The 21,657-nt window shown below is 45.8% G+C and overlaps 1 protein-coding gene across 3 annotated transcripts in view; it reads left to right on the forward strand.

The window, feature by feature from the left end:
* The window catches only part of SMOC1 (SPARC related modular calcium binding 1), a 142,956-nt gene that overhangs the window by 93,261 nt on the left and 28,038 nt on the right, over positions 1–21,657 (forward strand). For 2 of the 3 annotated variants that reach the window (XM_069488398.1, XM_069488383.1), the window contains exons 6-7: positions 11,285–11,374; positions 13,319–13,399. In XM_069488398.1, coding sequence (XP_069344499.1) covers positions 11,285–11,374; positions 13,319–13,399 — 171 coding nt within the window. The remainder of the gene's footprint in view (positions 1–11,284; positions 11,375–13,318; positions 13,400–21,657) is intronic. The other variant, XM_069488389.1, reaches the window with a different exon arrangement.

The raw sequence follows: 21,657 nt of genomic DNA on the forward strand, positions 1-21,657 counted from the left end.
ATCTATCTCCCTGCCTGCTGCAAAGAGATGCTGGGCCTGGATCCTCGTGTAGGGGGAGGAGTATGTCCAGAAAGGAGGTGAGGCCAGAGGTCTGGGGTGTGAGGGGGGTGGGCAGCTGGGCAAGGACCGGACTCGGCCTTTTCTTTCCCTATCCTCTTGCCTTTTTGAATATGCTCCACTGACAGGGCTGGGAGGATCGGTTCTCTTTGCCTGGAAGGAATGAAAAGACGTATTGTGCGACCACAGAGAGTCTGATTGCCAGCCAGGAATTGGTCTCTGAAGGAGAGAAGGAGAAAGGCAGAGCGAAGGAGGCTGGGGGAGGAGGCCCAGAGAGATAGTGGGAGGGAGGCAGGAGGGAGGGAGGCCAGGCGGTAGCAGGTCACAGCCGCCTGGCCCGGGCGGGAGGCCCGGGTTGCTGCGGTTCCTGGGTCCGCAGGTGTGGGGCCCGAGGACAGAGGTGGGGGAGGGAGGAGGAGGCTGTTATCTTACCCAGATGCACATGTTCCAGGAGGGGCGGGAGGTCAGAACTTCAGACTATTTACTTAATCCCTTGGAATGTCCTCTCCTCACTCTGTTCTTTGGGCCCCTTGTGTTTAACGGACTCCTTTATGGGCACATGTGTGGTAATTAACACATGCGGTGTGGGTCCTGGGCCATGTGTTTGAGTTTCAAATATCCATTGATCTGGGACAATCCCATCCTGGCCGCCCCCTCCCCTCCTCCTCCTCTGGTCCTGGCCCTTGAAGAGAGATGTGAGGGTATGTGTGCAGGGGTGGTGCACACGTGCATTCACATGTGTTTTATTATGATCCCACGTGTTTTGTGCCTGCTGCAGAGGAATATCTGAGCAGAGGAAGCGGGCCCCACACAGTCCCTGTAGCCCTGAAAATCTGCGGCTAAAACAGTTGAAGGCTGCAGAAGTAGAGATATAGGTTACGTTTTGGTTTTCCTTGAAGTGGTCTGAAGGAAAGTAGCTAGGAAACAAAATGTATTTAGAGGTCAGGAACTTGTCCTGGGCAGCTTCACCTGACTGCACCAAGGCCTGTGGGTTTTCCCGACTTGCCTCTTTTGGAGGTCTTGATGCTAATTACCGCAGGTGATTTGAGGAGCTCCCAGGATAACTGAACACAAAGTCAGGGGCTGGGCCCGGCCTTCATTGCTTGTGAGGTTCAAGGAGGGAAGTTCTTAGCCTCTGGGAGGGTGCAGTGGGGGATGGTGAAGAAGGAGTTAATGAGAGAATACAGACAGCACTTGGGAAATGGTTTCTGGCAGTTCGCTGGGAGCCTTTGTCTTCTGAGTGCCCAGAGTCCCAGAGCCCTGGGGTGATGCTGTGATAAATGGCAAGTGAAAGTTTAGAGTCATCAACAGTTTTCTGCCCTTTGCATTTTCCTTGTAAGAGATCTGGGAGTTGGTTGTTTAAGGAAAGTGAGAGAAAAATAAAAACATTAATGAACTCCGCTTAAATTTCCTGCATGGGCTTCTGTATTTGTCAAGCCAGTCATAGAGAAGGGCAGAACTTCCAAAATCCAACCCATCTTTAATTTGCAGAGACTTATTTTAAAAATCTCCTGCTGGCTATTCCACAGATGTGCTCCAAGTAAAGAGTGAGTCACATCTATTTCTCCAAGGTCCCTGTCTATGTCTCTAATTTTAGACTCTTTCATGGAGCCAGGTCTACAGGTTGGTGCCAACTTGGAGACTTTGTTGCTCAAGTGACGGATCAAGCAGCCCAGAGGGACAAACTTAGGGCAGGGGTGATGGACAGCATGCATCTCAGACAAAGGGGACCATGTCGGCCCCCTGCCTCCTCCCTCATGAGGTGTTAGCACACCTGAAAGAGGGGTGCTCCATAGACCAGAGCCTGGCCAAGATGTGCTGGGCTGGCTGTCAAGGGTCATTCCACACGTGGAACGTCACTCCAGCTCACATGACTCCAGCCTGTTCCCAGCTACATTTTTTTCTCTTTCCTTGGCATCCATGGTGGGGAGAGGCGCTGGATCAGTAGTTGATCTCTCAACATTTCCTTCGGATGGCAAAGGTCTGATCACCTACCAGCCTGGGCTGGATTTGGATGGAGGTGGGCAGCTGACGACCTTGATGGTGTTGGCTTTTGCTCATGTTGCCTTTTCCTGGGAAGAAGCACTCGCTCTGATTCTGTGCCTGCTGAAACAGAACCATGCGTAACCAGCTCCAAGCCCATGAGAGGCAGCTCTTTTGTGTTCTCCGTGCATGTTGCTGCTGCTTTCTGGTGCTCCCAGCCACCTCGACGACCCAGCCTGGCAAGTCACTATACCAGCTTTACAAAGATCAGTTTTAAAAGGGGTGTGCACAAGTGTGCTTGAGTGCTCACGTGTGCATGGGGCCTCCCTCCCTCCAGCAGTTTACTGCTCCTCCAGCGTGGCCCTTTTTTTAGGGTCTTTGAAGGAAAGTTTGTGTATGAAGAGTACTGGACTAAGAGTCTGAATCCCTGCCATATCCCCATCTCCGAGGACTGGAGAGAAAATGAGATTCAGGGATCTGAAAGCCTCCTAGGATAGATTCATTCATGTCCCTTGTGGTTTTAGTAACCATTGGTATTTTATACATAATTATTTTATTCAACAAATATTTGTAGAGAACTTAATAAGTGCAAGGCTGTCATAGTCACTGAGGACCCAGTGGTGAGTAAAACAGTAAGTCCCGGCCTCACCTAGTGGACCTCATGTTCTAATTTTCTTAACATTTTATTATGGAGGTTGTCGTAGGGTGGAGGTAAAGCCTTCTAGGGGAGCAACAGACTTCAAGAAGCTCCAGGAAGTTGTCATCTCTGTAAGGGAGAGAAGGCAGGTGCCTCTCCTCCCCCAAATAGCTCTAGCTGGTAGCTCCTGTAGCCAGAGCCCAAGACCCCTGGAGGAGGCTGCCTGAGATGAGCATAACCTACGGCCAAGTTCCTTAGACCTGCGACTGGTACCTTTGTGGGGCCTGTGAAGTCCAGATGAGAGGGCTCAGAACACGTCAGGCCAGTGAGAATACATTCTTTTGCTTGCTGTCCCTTCCCTGAGTGAGCTAAGTTCCAGATGTGACACAGTAACTTGGAGAAAGGCAGGGATATGGGCACATGGATAGACAGGACTTGGGGCCATTTATGACCCCTTATCTCCAGCTCTGACGGCCATGTGTCTTCTGCGGTAATGGCTGAGGAAGAGTCCCATAGCATGGACCCTGTGCCTGCAGAAGAAACATGTGAGATTCAAGGGCTGCTTATTTTCAAATTTCTATGGAAAGGCAATGGGAATAGAATAGCTAAAATAATTTTTTTAAAAAGAAAAATAAAGTGAGAGGAATCATTTTACCTGATTTTAAGATGTATAAAGCTACAGTAATCAAGTGTGGTATCAGTGGAGGAAGAGACACATAAATCAATGGAACAGAGTAGAGAACCCAGAAATGGATCCACGCAAATATGGCCAACTGGTCTTTGACAGAGGTGTGAAAGCAACTCAGTGGAGGAAGGACAGTCCTTTCAACAAATGGTGCTGTAGCAGTTGGACATTCATAGACCAAACAAACAAAACCAGTAAATAAGTACCCCAAACTCTCAACCTAAACCTCATACATTATACAAAAATTTATTCAAAATGGATCACAGACTTAAATGTAAAATGTAAAGCTATTAAAACTTTTAGAAGAAAATCTTCACCACCAAAAACGCAATCCAAAATATAAAAAAAAATTAAATTGAACTTTAAAATTTGCTGTGCCATAAACTCTGTTAAGAGAAGAGAAAACTGCAGGCTGGGAGAAAATATTTACAAACTACATATCCGACATAGGACTTGCATCTAGAATGTACAAAGAGCTCTTAAAGCTCAACGGTTAAAAAACAGTTTAATTAAAAAATGGACAAAATACGTGAATAGACATTTCACCAAAGCAGATATACCAGAGGGCAAATAAGCACACAAGAAAGGTCAACATCATTAGCCATAGGAAATGCAAATTAAGACCATGGTAACCTATCGCTACTCATCTGTTAGAGCTAAAATAAAAAATAGTGACAATACGAAATGCTAGCAAGGCTGCAGAGAAACTGGATCTCTCATACATTGCTGGTAAGAATGTAAAGTGGTACAGCCACTCTGGAAAATGCTTTCGAAGTTTCTTGAAAAACTAAACGTACATTTACCATATAATCCAGCAATTGCACTCCTGAGCATTTATTCCAGAGAAATGAAAATTTATAGTCACACAAAAAGCCTGTACATGAACAAGAAGGAGCTTTATCTGTAATAGCCCAAAATAAAAACAACCCAGATGTCCTTCAGTGGGCGAAACAGACTGTGGTATGGTAGTCCAGCCCTCTTCGTGGTTTCCATTTCTACGGTTTAAGTTACACACACTCAACTGTGGTCTGAAAATATTAAATGGAAAATTCCAGAAATAAACGATTTATAAGTTTTAAATTGCAAGCCGTTCTGAGTACTGTGATGAAATCTTGAACCATACTATCCTGCTCCATCCCATCCGGGGCATGAATCATCCCTTTGTCCAGAGTATCCACGCTGTCTACGCTCCCCACCTGTTAGTCTCTTCGACTTGGTTATCAGATCAACAGATCACAAAAAGAAGGGTGAGTACAGTACGATAAGATATTTTGAGAGAGAGAGAGAGAGACATCATATTCACATAATTTTATAACAATATGTTATTATAATTGTTCTATTTTATTATTAGTTATTGTTAATCTCTACTATGCCTAATTTATAAATTAAACTTTATCATAGGTGTGTATGTATAGGAAAAAACAGTATATATAGGGTACCGGACCATTTGCAGTTGCAGGCATCCATTGGGATTCTTGGAAGGTATCCCCTGTGGACATGGGGGGACTATTGTGCACCCATAACATGGAAAACTACTCAGCAATAGAAAGGGATGAGCTGTGGATATACACAACAACAACTTGGATGGATCTCAACGGCATTGTGCAAGTGAAAAAAGCCAATTTCAAAAGGTCATATGTTGCATGATTCCATTTATATAACATTTTAGAAATGACAAAATTATAGCGATGGAGAACAGATTAGCGGTTGCCAGGTGTGAGGGATGGGGTGGAAGAGGGACAGCGTGACTCTCAAGGGTGGCACGAGGGAGATCTCTGTGGTGACGGAGTAGTTCTGTACTGATGGTGTTGGTCACGAATCCACCCATGGATAAAATGGCAGAGAGAGAACTACACACACACAAATGGGTACATGTACACCTGGTGGGATCTGAATAAAGTCCATAGATTATACCAAGGTCAATTTCCTGATTTTGATTTTGTGCTACAATTATATTAATATTAACTATATAATCATGGGTTACTCAGATATTATGTTAACCATAAAGGTATTACCACTGGGGGAAACTGGGTGAAGTATACAGGGGACCTCTCTGTATTATTTTGACAACTTCCTGTGAATCTCTAATCACTTCAAAATAAAAAGTTAAAAAAGTTAACGGAGCCTTCTGTGTGGACCCAGCCCTGACCTGACTTTTCTGCTGCTGATGCCTCCTTGTTCTCTTGTATCCTTGGTCTGCCTTTTCCACCAACCTCATGTTCTTGCACTCGCTCAGGGCAATGCAGAGCTGGAGGATGTGGGAGCTGCTTGCAAAGAGACAGCTTTAAGCTTGTTTTAACTTCTTTTGGGAGGGAGCGTGCAGGTAGGTAAATGGAATGAGAACACTGACTTCTTGCTTTGCAAAGGACCCTGACTACCCAGATCACTTCTGTTGTCACAGGCCAGTGTGGGGACAGTTCACAGTGCATTTCTGAGCCTCATGGGCCATGGAGTGTGCATCTCAGGGAATGCTGAGATTGACTGACATTCCATCCTCCTCCTGATGTGATTCAGGCCAGGTTCTTAAGGGACTTTTGCAAATGGGCACAGTTGTCTCCTTATGATGCCCAGAAGGAGTCTCCTTATGATGCCCAGGAGTCTACTTCTGCACAGGGCCCTGAGCCACATGCTGAGGGGGATGGTGGTTCTGGCAGAAACATGGTCACTTCAAAAGTAAGAACCTTCCAGCACTTCTACCCAGGCTGAAATTTATGTTTTTTTTGTTTTTTTTTGTTTTATGGATAGACAATGGCAGCCTAAAAGAATATGAGAGAGTCACCAGTGATGAACAAGGTTTGAGAAGAGCCCAAGAATTGAAGGGGACTTGGGATTGTAGAGAGACCTTCCGAATCTCAGGATGGGGGTGGTGGTTTCTTTTTTCCTCATTCTCCAAGGCTCCTCAGTCTCAGAGACCCCAAGAGATGCCATTAATACAGATTCCTACTCTGGCCCCTTTGAGACATTTGCTTTTGAAGGACCTGGAAGAGAAAGCTCTTTGTATGTGGTCAGAATAAACTCATTGTACACCCAAACAATTAACTCCTCAATGGACTTGCCAGTCCCTTGAAAGGCTCGGCCCTGCTTCCCTGGACCTCTCGGGCTCCATTCAGTCCCTTAAGCACACCAATGTTTTTGGGTTTTTGTTTTTTTTGTTTGTTATTCTGAAAAGTCTTTCCCTGAGAACGGTCCGAGCGGATCAACATTGTCCTCGGCCCGGCATTTATCTCTCCTCGCCAGTGAATGTCAATCAGGAATCAAAAAGCCAAACAGAGGAGGCTTTGAACGGTGTCATCGGGGGTCGAAGTGACTTCCAGCTGTCTGTGCGTGGGCCAGGCCTTCTCGCAGGGCGAGGAATTGTGCTGTCACACAGACCCACTGTCTGTGTAGGCTCACAGAGCCCATGTGGGGGCTGCAACTTTCTGGGGCTGCACCTGCAAGGACAAGGCATGGTTGGGGGCTGGGGAATCTGGGAAGGCCAAACACCACGGTTCTGGGTCTGGGCAGTTTCCAAAGCTGCTCACTGCCTCTGGGACCTTGGGCAAATTGCTGATTTCACTGAGACTCAATTCTCTCTTTATCTGCCTAGCAACTTCCTGCACCCTGGCTGGTGGTGAGAATAGATGAGGAAAGCCACCTGCCAGAAACCGAGTGTTGCAAAATGTGGTAATACCATTATTGTTGTTGAGCTTGGCGTCATCCTTGAGAAATTCTCTCAGGTTTGCCTTATTTATGTATTTCTTTTAATGTTTCCAAATTTCCCTTCCCCCCCCCCCCGCCCCCCGTAAGAAACACGATAATCTTTGAATTGGCTTTGTTTGTGTTTATCCTCTTCCCTTTAGTCTGGAAGAGTATTATGATATGAAACAGAAATAAAATCTTACTATTTGAGGTCCAAAAGAATCACCAAGAATAATCATCAGACATCAAATCATCATATGCATATATATATAAACAGATTCAGATATATTTTAAAATATATGGAAGAATCTTTCCCCAAATTAAGGATTGCTCAAATAGTCTAGCTGCTACTGCCTGACGATTTATCTGTAACGACTTTGGCACTCCCCGCTCTTTTGTTTTAGCAGCTTTATTGACGTATGATTTACATACCATGAAATTCACCCACTGTAAATCTACAATCCAGTGGATTTAGTAAATTCATAGAGTTGTACAGCTATCACCAGAGAACATCTCTATTACCCCAAAAGAAACCTTGAGCCTATTTACAGTTACACTCCACTCCCAGCCCCGCCCTAGGCACCTACTGATCTGTTCTGTCTCCATAGAAGTACCTTTACTAGACATTTCAGATGAATAAAAGCATGCAATATGTATATTTCCATGTGGCTTATTTCATTTGGCATCATGTTTTTGAGGTTTGTCATCTATATCATCACATGCAGTAGTTATTCATTCCTTTTAATTGGCTGAATAGTATTCCATTATATGGATATATCACAATTTATCTGCTCACCTGTTGACAGACATTTGGATTGTTTCCAGTTTGAGGCTATTATGAATAATGGTGTGATGAATACTTGTGTACATGTCTTTGTGTGGACATGTTTTTACTCTCTTGGATAGATTCCTAGGAGTGGAATTTCGGGGTTGAGAAGTTTGTGTTTAGCTGTTACAGAAACTGCCAAACTCTTTTCCAAAGTGGCTGTCCAATTGTACATTTCCACCAGCAATGAACAAGGGTTCCAGTTTCCCCACATCCTTACCAACACTTGGTGTTGTTTATTTTTTTTAATTTTAGCCATTTCAGTGGGTGTTTAGTGTTATCTCATTGTGGTTTTAATTTGCACCTTCCTAGTGACTAATTATGTTCAGTATCTTTTCATGTATTCATTGGCTGTCTGTATATCTTGTTTAGTGAAATGTCTATTAAAATATTTTGCCCATTTTTAAATAAGGTTGTTTGTCATCTTGTTGAGTTGTAAAATTTACTTTATTTTTAATTTAATGACTTTGACAGGATTTTAATTTTGGAAACACAATTTAAAAAGTAAGCAGTTAAATAAGACAGTTAACCTTCATGGAATTATACACCCATCTAATAGGCCTTTAAAGTTTGTTTTATACCTACACGGTGTCTAGAGGCTTGGTAGGCAGGTACCCTTCAATTTCAGAAGAGGATATTGCTGTCCAGAGAAGTAAAGTGAGGGGTTCAGGTTATCCAACTTATTGGATGTAAAGCAGGAATTGGAGTGTGACTCTGCTTGAGACCGGGAGGCCAGGGGCACACGTGGAAACTTTACTCTCTCCCCAGGGCTCAGTGTGGGGCCTGGTGCTGCTCCAAGGCTTGCCTGGAAGCAGAACCGATGTGGACGTTGGACCTGTGTTTGGTAGAAGAGGTGTGCTTATTTGCTGGGTCAGAAGCCAGGTGCCCAGGTGCCTGGAGATGATGGTGAGAGGGTCCTGTTGGCTTTGGCCTGGATTCCCGGCCTTTGGGCATGCTGGATTTCACAGGTGGCTCCTGGCAGCAGGGCACCTTGTCTTTGCTCACTTCATAAAGTTTTCCATTTAGTGCCTCCCTTGTGGCAGAGCAGCTGTATCTCTTCACCCTCGGTGACCCTACCCTGCAGGAAGATTCCCTCCCTGCACGTGGCTTCATGCCCTGTGGGCTTCTGTGCCTGCATCTGGGCAATCTGTGGAAGTCCTTGACCTGCAAAAGTGCGAAACTTCCCCAGGAAACCCTCTTTGCTCTCCTGGAGCACAGATCTTTGCTGATGGCTGGACCAGATGGGCAGTCCCAGGCTCTCAGCTGGATAATAGGAAAAATAAACAGAATGTTTTCAGTTATCTTGCTCCAGAGAGGAAATACAGTGCTTGCATTATAGGAGATTTTAATGTCTACATTGTATATTAAAATATTGCATAAGCCATTTTGCACGTGGGTTCTCACCGTTGTCCCTGTTGGAATGTTTGATTTCTCACTTGTCTCACTTTCCCTTTGTTAGCCTGTAAGACTCCTAAAATGAAGCCACCCTGTGTGGAGGAGCTGAGCACACTGTGCTGGGCTATTTAGACTGAACTCTGCATCCGGCAGGCGCAAGCAAATGTGCGCTTGCAGCTGCCAAAAGACTTCATTCAGTGGCTCATTGAATGCAATGGAAAGAGGTGTTAATAGAGTCAGGGGAAGTGATGCTATTAAAAAAAATGACATTGTGTGGCTCTGTTCTGTGTTTATTCTCCCTCAATGACTTCCAGATCAAATTCAGACAGTTTGGCATCAAAAGATGCCTATTTTGGACTCCAGTTTGAGGCAAATGAGATATCCAGCATAGTTACTCCTCACTTCCTGCTACATCTTGTTCCTCGGGGTGATTGTCAGATAGTTCAGGATTGCTTTGGCCCCTGTGAGAGCTGGATCTTGGTGTCACCACATGAGAATAATAGCAGGGTCAGGTGTCACATGACTGTCAGCTCAGCTGCTGGCCTTAGCCTCTAGCAAGGGTTTGGGTCTCCATAGCTCTTGAATCTTAAGATCCCAGGGGTAAGATGTTGATACAAAAAAGAGATCAGGTCTCTATATCCTCTCTGTCTCCCCAGATAATATGCAAGGAAGTTGGCCAAAGGTACTGGGAGCTCCAAATGGTGGTTATTATTGATGGTCTGACGGGCGTTGTGGAGACTATCTGAGAACTCGCTTTCTCCATAAATAGTTCGTGCTCAGTGGACATAGCGTTCCATTCTACAAGACTTCTAGGGGGTCTTGGGAAGGGAGGGGTGGTGTAATCATCAAATGGGCTGAGACAACAGTGCTGTCAATCCCTCCCCCCACCAAGGGAGAAAACAGAGAAATTTCTAAACTACGTATTCTGAAGAGGGGTGAAGATACCTGCTCGCAGCCTTCACCAACGGGGTGAAGTTATTTCTTGGGAGGTTAAAAAAACTTACGTTTTTGACATAGAAAGCACAAATATATACAGTTTATCTGTGTTATTAAACTTTCATTAGGGAGATGATTAGGAAAAAATTGAAAGTGCTCCACACATGGGTGACAATAGAAAAAGGGGTGAGAAGCACTGCTCTAGGCTAAGGTTTTGGGGGCCTTGATGAAAATAACTCAGAGTCCTGGAAGGTAAATAAACAAAGTCTGCACTAACTCCTGACCTGCCGAGGTTCCTGTGCTGCAAAGAGAGCTGCCAACACTACCAGAATTATGAGCATTAGGACTTTGTTATTGATATTAATACTAGGTGCTCCCTGCTCCCATCATCTGTGTTAGAAATTTCAGAGCAAGTCTAGGGTGATTTCTGCAATCTCCCACGTCCTCTCCCATTTTGTTTGCCCCCACCCCTTTCGGGGAGTTGGGGTGTGTGCTGTTTCACAGTTAAACTGTCCTAAGGAGAATGGTCCTTCCCACCTTGTCATCTTTTTTTAGATGAGGTTGGAGAAACTGCTAGGAGTTTGGAAGAGAAAAGCATCCTGGTCTCTGGTTTTCCTTAAGCTCTTTAATCAAGGCTACTTGAAAAAAGTACTGATCCGGTACCTTTCACAAGAGAGCAGGAAAGAAACTGGGGTCATCAGAATTTGATGCCGTAAGAGATGCCAACCTTATCCTAACATGCCTGGCCGAAGTTTAGGGCTGCCGGGGGAGATTCCTGCTCCCAGCTTTCCTGCAGGAGGAACAGGGCTGGCAGAGTCATACCGGTATCTTCAGATTTATGAGAAAGGGTCCTCCAAAGCCACAAAACCTTAAGTCCTTTCCTTTTGACTGTCTGTTGGGATGGTGAGCAAACACTTGGATTTGTTTTACTGTTGGTGTCTCTCTGTGGTTCTCCTTTCCTTCTTGTTATTTTCTTCTCTCATTTCTTTTTCTTTGGTCTATTCTTTGGGACTTGGCCGGGCCATGTACAAACCCCAACCATTCAACAGTGCTGGAGAGTAGATAGTATTTACCTCAATAATGGTAGTCTCTTTTCGATTCTTTTTAACCCTCAATTCAGATGACGGGTCTAAGCCGACACCCACGATGGAGACTCAGCCGGTGTTCGATGGAGATGGTAAGCTCTCACACTGCTTCTGACCTACGTTCTCCCACCCGTCTTCAGGTTTGGGAAAGGTCTTAACTTTGGGTGTTTGTTTAAGCTTTATTATTATTATTTTCTTTTTTACTTTCAATTTTTCCCCATGTAAGCTGGGTTGTTTTAACCTTTTAAAAAATGCAAATCCTCCAAGGAACTGGTACACTCTCCACTTCTGGAAGGGCCCTCTGTTCTCTCCAGGCTTCCTGCCTGTCTCCTGATGTCCAACAATAACACAGCCTGGACAGACCCTTTGAGCTGCCAAGACCCAGGAATCATGGCTGAGAAAGACAGTCATGCCAGCAGCGTCCCTTCCGTAAACTAATCAGCACTTACGAGGGTCTGCTCTGTGCCTAGCATCATGCGAGTCCCTCTGGGGGATGAAAGGGAAGTGTACAAATGTGAGCCTTCGCTCTCAAGACAGCTGCAACTATCAGAGAGCATTATGTGTTTAAAGATATGGTCTCGATTTTTATTGTAATAGACGTTTATGGAAGAAAGAGATCAGAATGGTCTGGGAAAAGCTTCCGTAAAGAGCTGGGACTGGTGCTGGATCTTGGCAGTGGAGGGAGGAATCAGTGCATTCTGGGCAGGGGTCTGGCATGGACAAGGAGGGCCCACAGTGGGGATGGGATACAATGAGCAGTACGGCAGGGAGGAAGGGGGTTAGTGGGGCTGACTTGGCTGGGTTGTAGGGACTTTGACAGTTGAGTCAAGACATTTGGGAGAGAAGAAATTTTAGGTCAAGAGAAATAGTGGTGGCTGGTGGCAAAATAGAAGCTGGAATTCTCTGGAGACATGGAGAGTGGATAGAAAGAGCATGCGATGCAGAAGGTTGGCCCCAATTCAGGGTGGAGCTGCTCAGGCCCTGTATTCTTCAGTGTATGTTGCTGAGGACTCCAGATTCCCCTGAGGAGGAGCAGAGTGTTTGGAGAGTAAGGTCTCTAGAAAGTCTGAAGGTTCAGCTTTTAGTGCAATATGCAGCAAACTTTTAGCAGCTCTCAGCTGAGTGTGTCCAGACCTGGATCATGAGACTGGTCAGTGAGACAGAGGAATAAAAAGTTGGCACTGTGGCTAGGGCTGTCCCTCCTATAGGCTCAGCTCTGGGGAAAAGGATTGAAGTGTGAGATAATGGGACATATGTCTGTTCATGTCTAGAAGTTCAAATGTCTCTGTCATCCACAAAGGTCCTGGACTGTTGGCAAGTCTGGGACCTGGGTGATCTGGTGGGGAATGGAGACCATGTCATATTGGGAGACCTCCCCAAGGCCCTCACTGAAGATCTGATCACTCCACAGTGTTCAGGGCTATCTGGGATTCTTACACCACCTGCCCACTGGGTGACCCATGTCCTAGAGAGCCGGGAGACACCCTGGCACTCTCTAGATGGAGGAATTCAGCCTCTGTTCAGTGAGAAACCATTAGCAAGGGGATTGAAGTGCACATTAGACCTGTTACTCTTTTCCCCATGTGGAGCAGAGTCCCAGCGAGCTGAATCTGCTGTGGCCCAGCCATTTCCTCTAGAATGGTCTCTGTGGTTTGTTTGGCGTTCGTTTGTTGATTTATCCCCTTTAAATCTTCTCCCAGGGAAGCAGCTGAGCAGGACTTGGCTTGGTCCATGTTCCTTCCCTCCTGGGATAATATTTTTATTCCTGGATGGAGTGGCTCAGCGCCTCTGGACTCTGCCCACTCTGCCTCCTGGCACAGGATGCCCGGGTTGGCTCTTATGAGCTGGTGGGGAGAGGAGCTTCCTTCGTGAGGAAGGGAGAGGGCACTGGGACAAGGTGGATGTGGAATGAGGGAGATAGATGAAGCTTTAGTGCCTCAGGCTTTTTAAAAAAGCCATTAAAAAGCCTGGGGTTACACTTTAAGTCACATACTCTCTTTGCCTAGACTTTTTCTCTCTCCTTTATCTCCCTCCAGAAATTACAGCTCCTACTCTATGGATTAAGCACTTGGTAATCAAGGACTCCAAGCTGAACAACACCAACATAAGAAATTCAGGTAAATAATCTTCCTTGGATTAGATGTGTACCCAGTTCATCCCTGGTGGCCCCATGGTTGCTCCATGACTACCTACTGTGTGGCTTTGGCCAAGTCATTTAATCGTCTGGTCTTCAATTTCTACATCTATAAAATAAGAACATTGGATGAGTTAAACCTTTCTAGCTTTAATTTTCTTCAATTATCATATCAGGGATCATCATTCATAAGTAGCTGATCCTTTTAGCTAAAAAAAATTTTGACTGTATATTGTAATATTTTGCTTGACTTTTTATATGCCATGTGGAAGAATTTGAAAGAAGAATGGCTGAGCATAAAGAAGTTGGACTTGAAGCCTGGGGGGACTTGGTTCCATGTGTTCTTAAGGCTTTAAAGGTGACTTACAGCCGTATCTTTTCTGTTCTGATCTTTTGGGGAGTCTTGAGAATGGTTAGGTTTTGGCACTGGCTGAATCCCTTGCAGAAAAGTGATAATTTTTGAATGGTGATCAGATCCGTAGGATTTGTTTGTAGAGTTTATTGTTTGTTTATCATCAATTAAGACCAACATCAATAAAGTTCATTTATCATCAATAAAGACTAAATGTTCATCAACAGGAAAATGTATCCACAAGCTAAATCTGCATCTCTGTCAAGGAGGATCATCCTCCTTTCAACCAAGGACTTCACTGATAGAAGTACTGCTCTGCGTCATTTATGCCTGGCTGTTGAATGGAGCCAAATCATCTTTTCTTTATAGGTGGCAAGGACAATGAACAAAAGATACAGGCTGAGTTTTCCATGCCCATTAATGAATGAGAGTCCTGTCACGGGCCCCCTTAAGGTTTATCTGTGCGCCAGCTCTGTCCTAAAGGTGGCAGTGTGAGGTTAGAGTGCGAGGAGTGATATAGACCGAGGGGTAAATTCAAACGGCATTGGTGGAGTTCCTCTGCGGCTTGGGGTGGTCAGTACCTCTCCATGTGTCTGGTTCACTGTTTGATAAAAGCCAGAGGCATGGGATGGTGGTGGAAGGGGATTGTGTGGACTCCCTTGGGTCAGAGTCTTTGGTAGAATAGTGCAGTGGTTAAAGCACAGGCTTTGGAATCAGCGAAACCTGGGTTCACATTCTAACTCCAACACTTAGTGCGTGACCCCAGTCAAGTCACATAATCCCCCTCTGTTCTCACCTGTGAATTGGGATCATAGTCTCTTCCTCAAAGGACTGTGGTTAAAGGTTAACTAAGTTAATGTCTATATAGTACTTAACGGATGCCTGGCTAAGTGATCAATTGTAAGTACATGTATTTATTATTATCATCGCTGTTGGTAGGAATAATGAGAATATTAATGATAGTGCTGATGGTGAGAATTCTTCAACCAGGACAGAATTTCTGATTATTGCTGTAAAGCAAAGACATCTATTAGGCTACTTCTTAGGACTTCCTTCTTCTGCCCCTTCATTGTTAGGCAAATATAAGTCAAAGAGAAGTGGTTTTCGTGCCTACAGTACATGGTGCTAGAAGTAACATTTGCAACTGTCCCTAATCCCTGAGACCCTGGAAGGTTTGCAAGGTCCCAGTGAAAGGGTTACTTGTCATTCTGTGACCAAGTGGTAGGTAAGAGGGTGAGCTCTCTGAATTATACCGCACCTTTGCCTGAAACACTGACTTGACGTTTAGCAACTGCTTCCCTGAATTTCTTTTTCACCCACCAGTAGTTGATTCCTCTACGTGGGTTATAACCTCTGTGAGAGCAAGGGCTTTATTTCCCACCTATCATATCTATTATAGAACTTTTCTCAGTATGTTCAACTGCTTTGGGGAAGGGTGGAGGAGAAAAGATCATCATCACCATTATCAGTTACATGAGAATAGCGCTGTCATAATAACTAGTCCCCGCCAGGTGCTATAGAACCTTACATTTGTCATCTCACTTGAGCTTCACCATACCCCTGTGAGATAACTGTGATCCCAGTCTCGCAGATGAAGAGTCTGAGGCTGAGAGAGTGGAAGTAACTTGTCCTGGGTCATAGCTAGTAAGGGGTTGGGCTGGAGAAAACTAGTTATGCTTGGGAATAGGATGCCTGTCTTCGGGGGCTGTATTCTCTCTGAGTGTAGTAAAGTCAGTTGATAGTTTTTGCTTCCACTGAAGTTCTTCTGTTTTCCATTTCTACTTTCCAATTGGATGAGTATAGAGTTGGGTTGAGAAATGGTTTCCAGGCAGGTACAACCACCTACCTTTTGTTGGAGTGACCCGGTCACCTTTATTTTTCCCTGGTTGGCCCCAGTTATGTCTGTAACGTTGGTGTATAGGACAGGATAGTTGGGGTAGACTTAACAGCTCTCTGGGAGAAACAGAGACCAAGAATAATTGTTATGGATTAATAACTTAGGAATCTCCTACTAAATTTGGACTTTCTCCAACATGATCAGTATGGACTGAGGGCCTGTCAATCTTTTTGTTGTAATTATGTTACCATATAAAAGACATGCCCACAAAGGCCTATAGCAGGGGTTGGCAAATAACTACCTGCCTGTCTTTAGCAAATAAAGTTTTACTGGAGTGCAGCCATAGCCATTTATTTGCACATTGCCTGTTTTTGTCTACAACAGTAGAGTTGAATAGTTGTGACAGAGCCTGTGTGGACTGCAAAGCCTAAAATATTTCCTATCTGGGCCCTGGCATATCTGATTGAAATAGAAGCTTTTGGATGGAGGTGTGAGTGTGGGGATGTGTCACTCAGATTTTTTGGCCCCTCTTATAGACCAAGCAGATGGCTGTTTCCTGATGTGCCCAGGTAAGCCTGCATCAGTACGGAGACTCTTCACCCTCTCACACAAGCCTTTTCCAGGCTTTAACGTCCTGTTCTGGTGCACACTCTCACACATGGGTTGCCAAGGAAGGGTCCTGAAGCTTGGCTTTCGTAGGCAGAGCGTAGGGAATCTTTTAGTGGAGGAGATAAACCATGTAATAGCAAAACCATTTGGTGTCAGGCAAACCTGTAGACCTGGCTTCCAAAGCAAGCTCCCCACTGAGAGCCTTGGTGAGCTCAGGAAAATTAATTAACTTCCCCGAATCTTGAATTCCTTATATGTAAAACAAAGTTAATAGTACGCTTGCGGGATCTTAGTGAGGACTCAGCAGCATCTGCATAGTACCTGGCACATAGTAGGTACACCATATGTGATCTGAAACAACAAAACAATGCCTGCTCTTGACGGCATCTTCCTGTATTGTGCCAGCCACTTTTCTCATGTTATCCCATTTGGTTTAATGAGACATCAGATATACTTTAATGATAGCTCGTGTCTGGGCGGCTGGCTCCAGTAAGGACTGGAGTCTCTGGGTCAAACACCTGGGACGGTTTTCTATTAGGGTTCGGTGAAAGACTCTGGGTTCAGGTGCTCTTCAGCTCGCATCTGTGGAAAGTTGCAGTGGGACCCTGTGAAGCCGTGGGGGTGAGAGCTCTTCTTCTCAGCTACCTCGCAGAGGCACAAAGGCTATCCCAGTTTCTTTTACACCCCAAACATCCTTTTTTCACACTCAGACCCTGTGACGCCAGGTTTGTTTTCTGGCCTGGGGACTGTTGATGTTGGAAAGACTCCACTGGGCAGCTGAGGTTTTGCAATAACATGACACATATGCATGCGGCCTCTCCCAGTCCCCTCCTCTCCTCCTGGAAGTCTTGGTCCTTGTTTTTAAGGCTTTGTCACGTGTTCGCTGTGGTCGGTGTCCCCGTTTGAGTGCTTGGCAGGTTCAGCGTTGATGGATTTGCCTCTCTGGTCTTCTTCAGTTCTGTCCTCCATCGTAGCTCCAGCGCACCAGGACTTCTTCCTGCATTCAGGGTGACAATGGACCTGGCCGGCTAACACCCTAGAACTTGGGAGCAGCATCTTCTCATAGATGAGGGTTGGCCAGACCCTCTGTTCTGCTTTTATAAGGAAATATGAACTCTTGCTGAGGGGTGTGTGTGTGTATCAGGGCTTAACCATCAAGGCATTTCTTAATATACCTTGAGTTTAAAATATTTTTTAATCATCTACATTTTATAGAAGAGGGTAAAGAGATTAAATAAATGACGAGAATTAGGCTTCATCTAATTCTTCATCCTATGCCCCCCTGCTTCTAATTTGACTATATGCAGACACTTTCCTACAGCTGTGATTTATATCTTTTTGTTTCTGTATGACAAAATTCTGTGCTTTCTCCTCTGGGAAAGCACAATCTCTCAGGAAATATGGTCCTGTGAGCCTTAACTCCTCTTGGTGTGACACAGCCATGCTCCCAAGGCCCACGCTCGTTCCTGCAGCTGTGGGGGGTTAAGTTAACTGCTGTAGCCTTGAGTGGAGTGCAGTGGTGTGACATCCCTCTCTGCTTCCCCAGCTCTCTCTTTCCTTTGTCCCCATCTTTTCTAGTTAACTTCTTTCATGATCTGACCAGAGACTTCAAGAAGGCCCTAGAACCTGGCCCTCGCTGTGAGTTAAATCCAAAAGGACCACACTTTACCTCTTTGGCCGGCAGAGCTTCCTTCTGTGGATCAGTGAATAGAGCAGCTCTTGGTAACCCTGTTCCCAGAGACAGAGCCATCGGCAGAGACACAGGGTAGAGAGTCTCTGAGTACATGAGAGTGTCTGTGTTTGCCCAAGTCACTGTACCTGTCTCAGGTAAGCTGTTCACAGCATCCTGCCCTTACCTACCAGTGTTAGAGCATCACTCTCCTAGGCCTGCTTCCGGCCCCTGGGTCATATTTTGGATTGCTCCTGCTTCACCTGGGAAGTTCCTGCCAGGATAGCTGCTATGCTTGGGACTTGGGGTCACTGAGGCAGCTGTACCTCCTGGCTGGGTCCCCCAACCCCCAGGCCAGCACTCTTGGCTCATCTAGAAACCGCCGGCTGATGTAATGACCTGAGGCCTGGAAAAATAAACAGCTCACAGGGAAACCAGCGGTAGCCGTTGTAAGCAAATACCCCGCAGCCACCTGGAATCTCGCACATGACGTGATTGGAAGGAAAAATGAGTAATCCACTAACGTTAGCAGCTGAGGACGAGTCTGGGCTTGTGTGCGTTTAAAATATCTATATAAAAACAAACCCTGGATGTTTATTTCTGTAACTGGCCTTCTGGGTGTCTGCCCATCTGGTGCAGGTGCCTCAGTCCATCATGGCCAAGAGAATGGGGCTGGGGACGGAGATGAGTGGTCGTCCCTACGGCTTTCCCCTGGAAGCAGAGGCCTGGTTCTTTCTCAAGTTTTCCCTTTGCGGAGAGAAGCGGTAAACCCATCTGGAGGCCCTAGAGAGCCTAGCCGCAGAGTCCATTTTTACCGTGTTTTAAAATTAGCTTTCCCGGCCGCCTTGCGCCTTCGCCCCACGTGGTCTGCTTGGAACACAAAGGCGCGGTGTGGGTGGGGTGTGTGCCGCGTGATCCCGCGCTGGGACTTGCTGCAGCAGCAAAGGTTTTGTTTCTGGAGGTGAGTCTGTAGTCTTTTTGGTGTTTGATAGCGAAACCACACGTCCCAACATTTTCCTTTCAGCCTCTGCCGCTGAAAAAACTAAAATCAAAGATCCTGCCCAGGTACTGTCTTCGGCTCATTCCAATTTGCTGGAAGTCAACCATGGTCTCTGCTTTGATCTAAGGGTCCTCGTCCTGTGTTTATTTGTAAAATGACTTTGGAAGTAGGCAGGGTATTCATCTTATAAACACACATGTGCAACATTCGTGTTTTGGGGAGTAAAGTGTGAAGTTTTGATACTTTATTTTGACATTTAAAAATATCTCTTCCATCTTCCACTTTTGTCTGTGCCCTCTCCTCCTTTCTTGCCTAAATTTTTTATTTACTGATGCCTGCTCCTTAAAGCACAGAACCTGTCAGGTCAAGGTCAACGAAGTGACTGAGAAAAACTAGAAAGAAGACAGCTTGCTTTTTCTTAATACTTGTTCGTTACAAAAATACTGTTGTTTTTTTTTTTTCACACATTTCATATTCTTTTTGGTGGAAGGGTCATATCTGCTTACTTAATGGCATGAGTCAATAGAGATGGGAACTTTTCTAAAATTTGAGTGGATGTGAGTCAGTGATGCTTTGGGGGAAGAGTGAAAAAGAAAAATGCCTACGTGTTATATTGGAACAATCCATCCTAGAAAAAATACCCTCTGTGGAGTTTCTATCTTGTTCTTCCCTACCCCTTAGGAACTCTGTCTCTGTGTGGGAAGGAAGCGGTCACTACTTCAGACCATGGTGAGCCACGCATGGCCATTTTAGGTTATGCAGAGAGAAACTATTTAGACAGGCTGGTTGGTTTGTAATTTTCCCTTACACCTCCTCACCCATGACACTGCATCCCAACGGCATGCCCTATTTACGGTGCCAACTGTAAACATCCCCGTGGGTAGGTGCCCTCGGCCAGCGTCGGGGGTGTGGGGTGGGCAGGGTCAGTTGTGCTCTGAAGGTGAAGCCTCCGAGACGCGGCAGGTTGGGTATGGCTCGCAGACCACACGGCAGGACTGTGGAAAGGGCGTGAGGTACGAGGGAGAACCCGAAACCACTGAGCAGTCTGGACCTTCACTCAGCCCCCTCCTGGTGCTTGGGTTCCACGGGGACTTGGGAAGCTAAGTCTCGGTGGGGAAGAGCACCTGAGCCTGTCTAATTGTAGGATTGTGGGCCAGTAGAGTGAGAAGGGCCCGAGAATCTGCTAGTAGTACCACTTCATTTTAAATGAGGAAACAAGAGACCAGTTAGGGCTTTGTCTAGGGTCATAGGCCCATCAACAACTACTATGAGCCAAGGCCTCCATTTGGTGCCAAGGGGGTCAAGGGAACTGAGACAAGGAACATCGAAGGGAGGAGCTGGCCATTGGGCAGTGGGGTACTAAAGGGGGGATGATGGTGTGGTCCACCTGGTGGGGAGGAATAGTTTATCACTGACATGGTTTTGAATTACTGGCACAGTAATTATAAAAAGCAGACTGACTCTTAGCTCTACATATTTTCTAGTTCACCTACTAAACTTTATTAACTGCATCTGGAGCAGACTTCTCATCACCCTGTCCTTAGTCAGCCGCTGCAGTCCAGTTGAGGACACTAGTCATTCATAGGAGAACGCAGGAAGACCGGATTTACTCCCCACTTGCTGAGGATACTGCTACCTTAGACAACTAATAAGCGCAGCTACCATTCATCAACTTACTATAGCACTGCGTTAAATGCTTTACATCTCCGATTGCATTTAATCTTCACGCTGACCCTATGAGGCACGTGCAAGGGTTATCCTGCTTTTACAGAGGAGGAACTTGGAACTTTGAGAACTTAACTGGCCAAGGTCATAGAGCCAACAAGTGGTAGAGCCTGATTGATTAACCCCAAAGCCGGTGCTCTTGACTGTCACTCTATACTGCCTCTATTCCAACCCTTGTGGACTTCTATGAAATAGTGACAGAACCTTCTAACATGCCAGACCCTGGCATGGAAGCATGCAGGAGTGGAGTGACAGGCACTTACCAGGGCTTTCGACGTTGCCAGGGAAACCCAAGTATCCCCACTGCTCACTCCAGGTCCCTCTGAGTGCCCTGAGTTCCCTCTGGCCAGTGTATACAGCCGTCCAGCTGAGCTTTTATGCCATCCTCACCTCTCTTTCCAGGGTGGAGCTGGAGACGACCTTCTCTTGGCCAGTGAGTTAACAGAAGGGGAGTTCTCCTGGAGGTCCCTTTGTAGGTCCCAACTGGGTGGTGATGTTGTTTTTCACTTCCTTTTGCTATCAATTCTGTGGGGAAAAGGTTTTTTTTTGGTTTTTTTGTTTTTGTTTTTGTTTTTTTTTTTAGCTTGAAGGAGATGCAGAAACCTATTCCAGTGGAAGAGGTGACTTTTAAATTTGTGCAAGGTCTCTTTCTATTCTCCCCAGCGCCACCTCTACCTGATACACACCTGAGCACAATATCAGGGGCTGACTTTGTTCTGTTTGCCAGTGACTTTTACTTTTTCCCTGCCCTGGCAGGGCCTCTCCTCTGGGCCTTTCCTTTTCTGCATCAGTTGTCTGCCTCTGTTCTTAAAGGAACCCTGAGCAATGGTTCTGTGGGCTCCCCTCGTCTTCAGGGGTTCTCGGAGCCCCTGGATGACTCTGAGTCGCATGGATGTTGAGAATCGGGACTGGTGGCAGGGGACAGCCAGCCCAGCAAATGGTGCTTGGAAAAATGATCCTCTGGGGGCCACTTAGCCCCTCCTGTGAAAAAGTGAAAAGTCCACAAGTAAGAAAAATATCCTGTTCACATAGCTGGCTTGAACCCATAG

The sequence above is a fragment of the Eulemur rufifrons genome, chromosome 2 (genome assembly GCF_041146395.1).
Source record: "Eulemur rufifrons isolate Redbay chromosome 2, OSU_ERuf_1, whole genome shotgun sequence".
Classification (NCBI taxonomy): domain Eukaryota; kingdom Metazoa; phylum Chordata; class Mammalia; order Primates; family Lemuridae; genus Eulemur; species Eulemur rufifrons.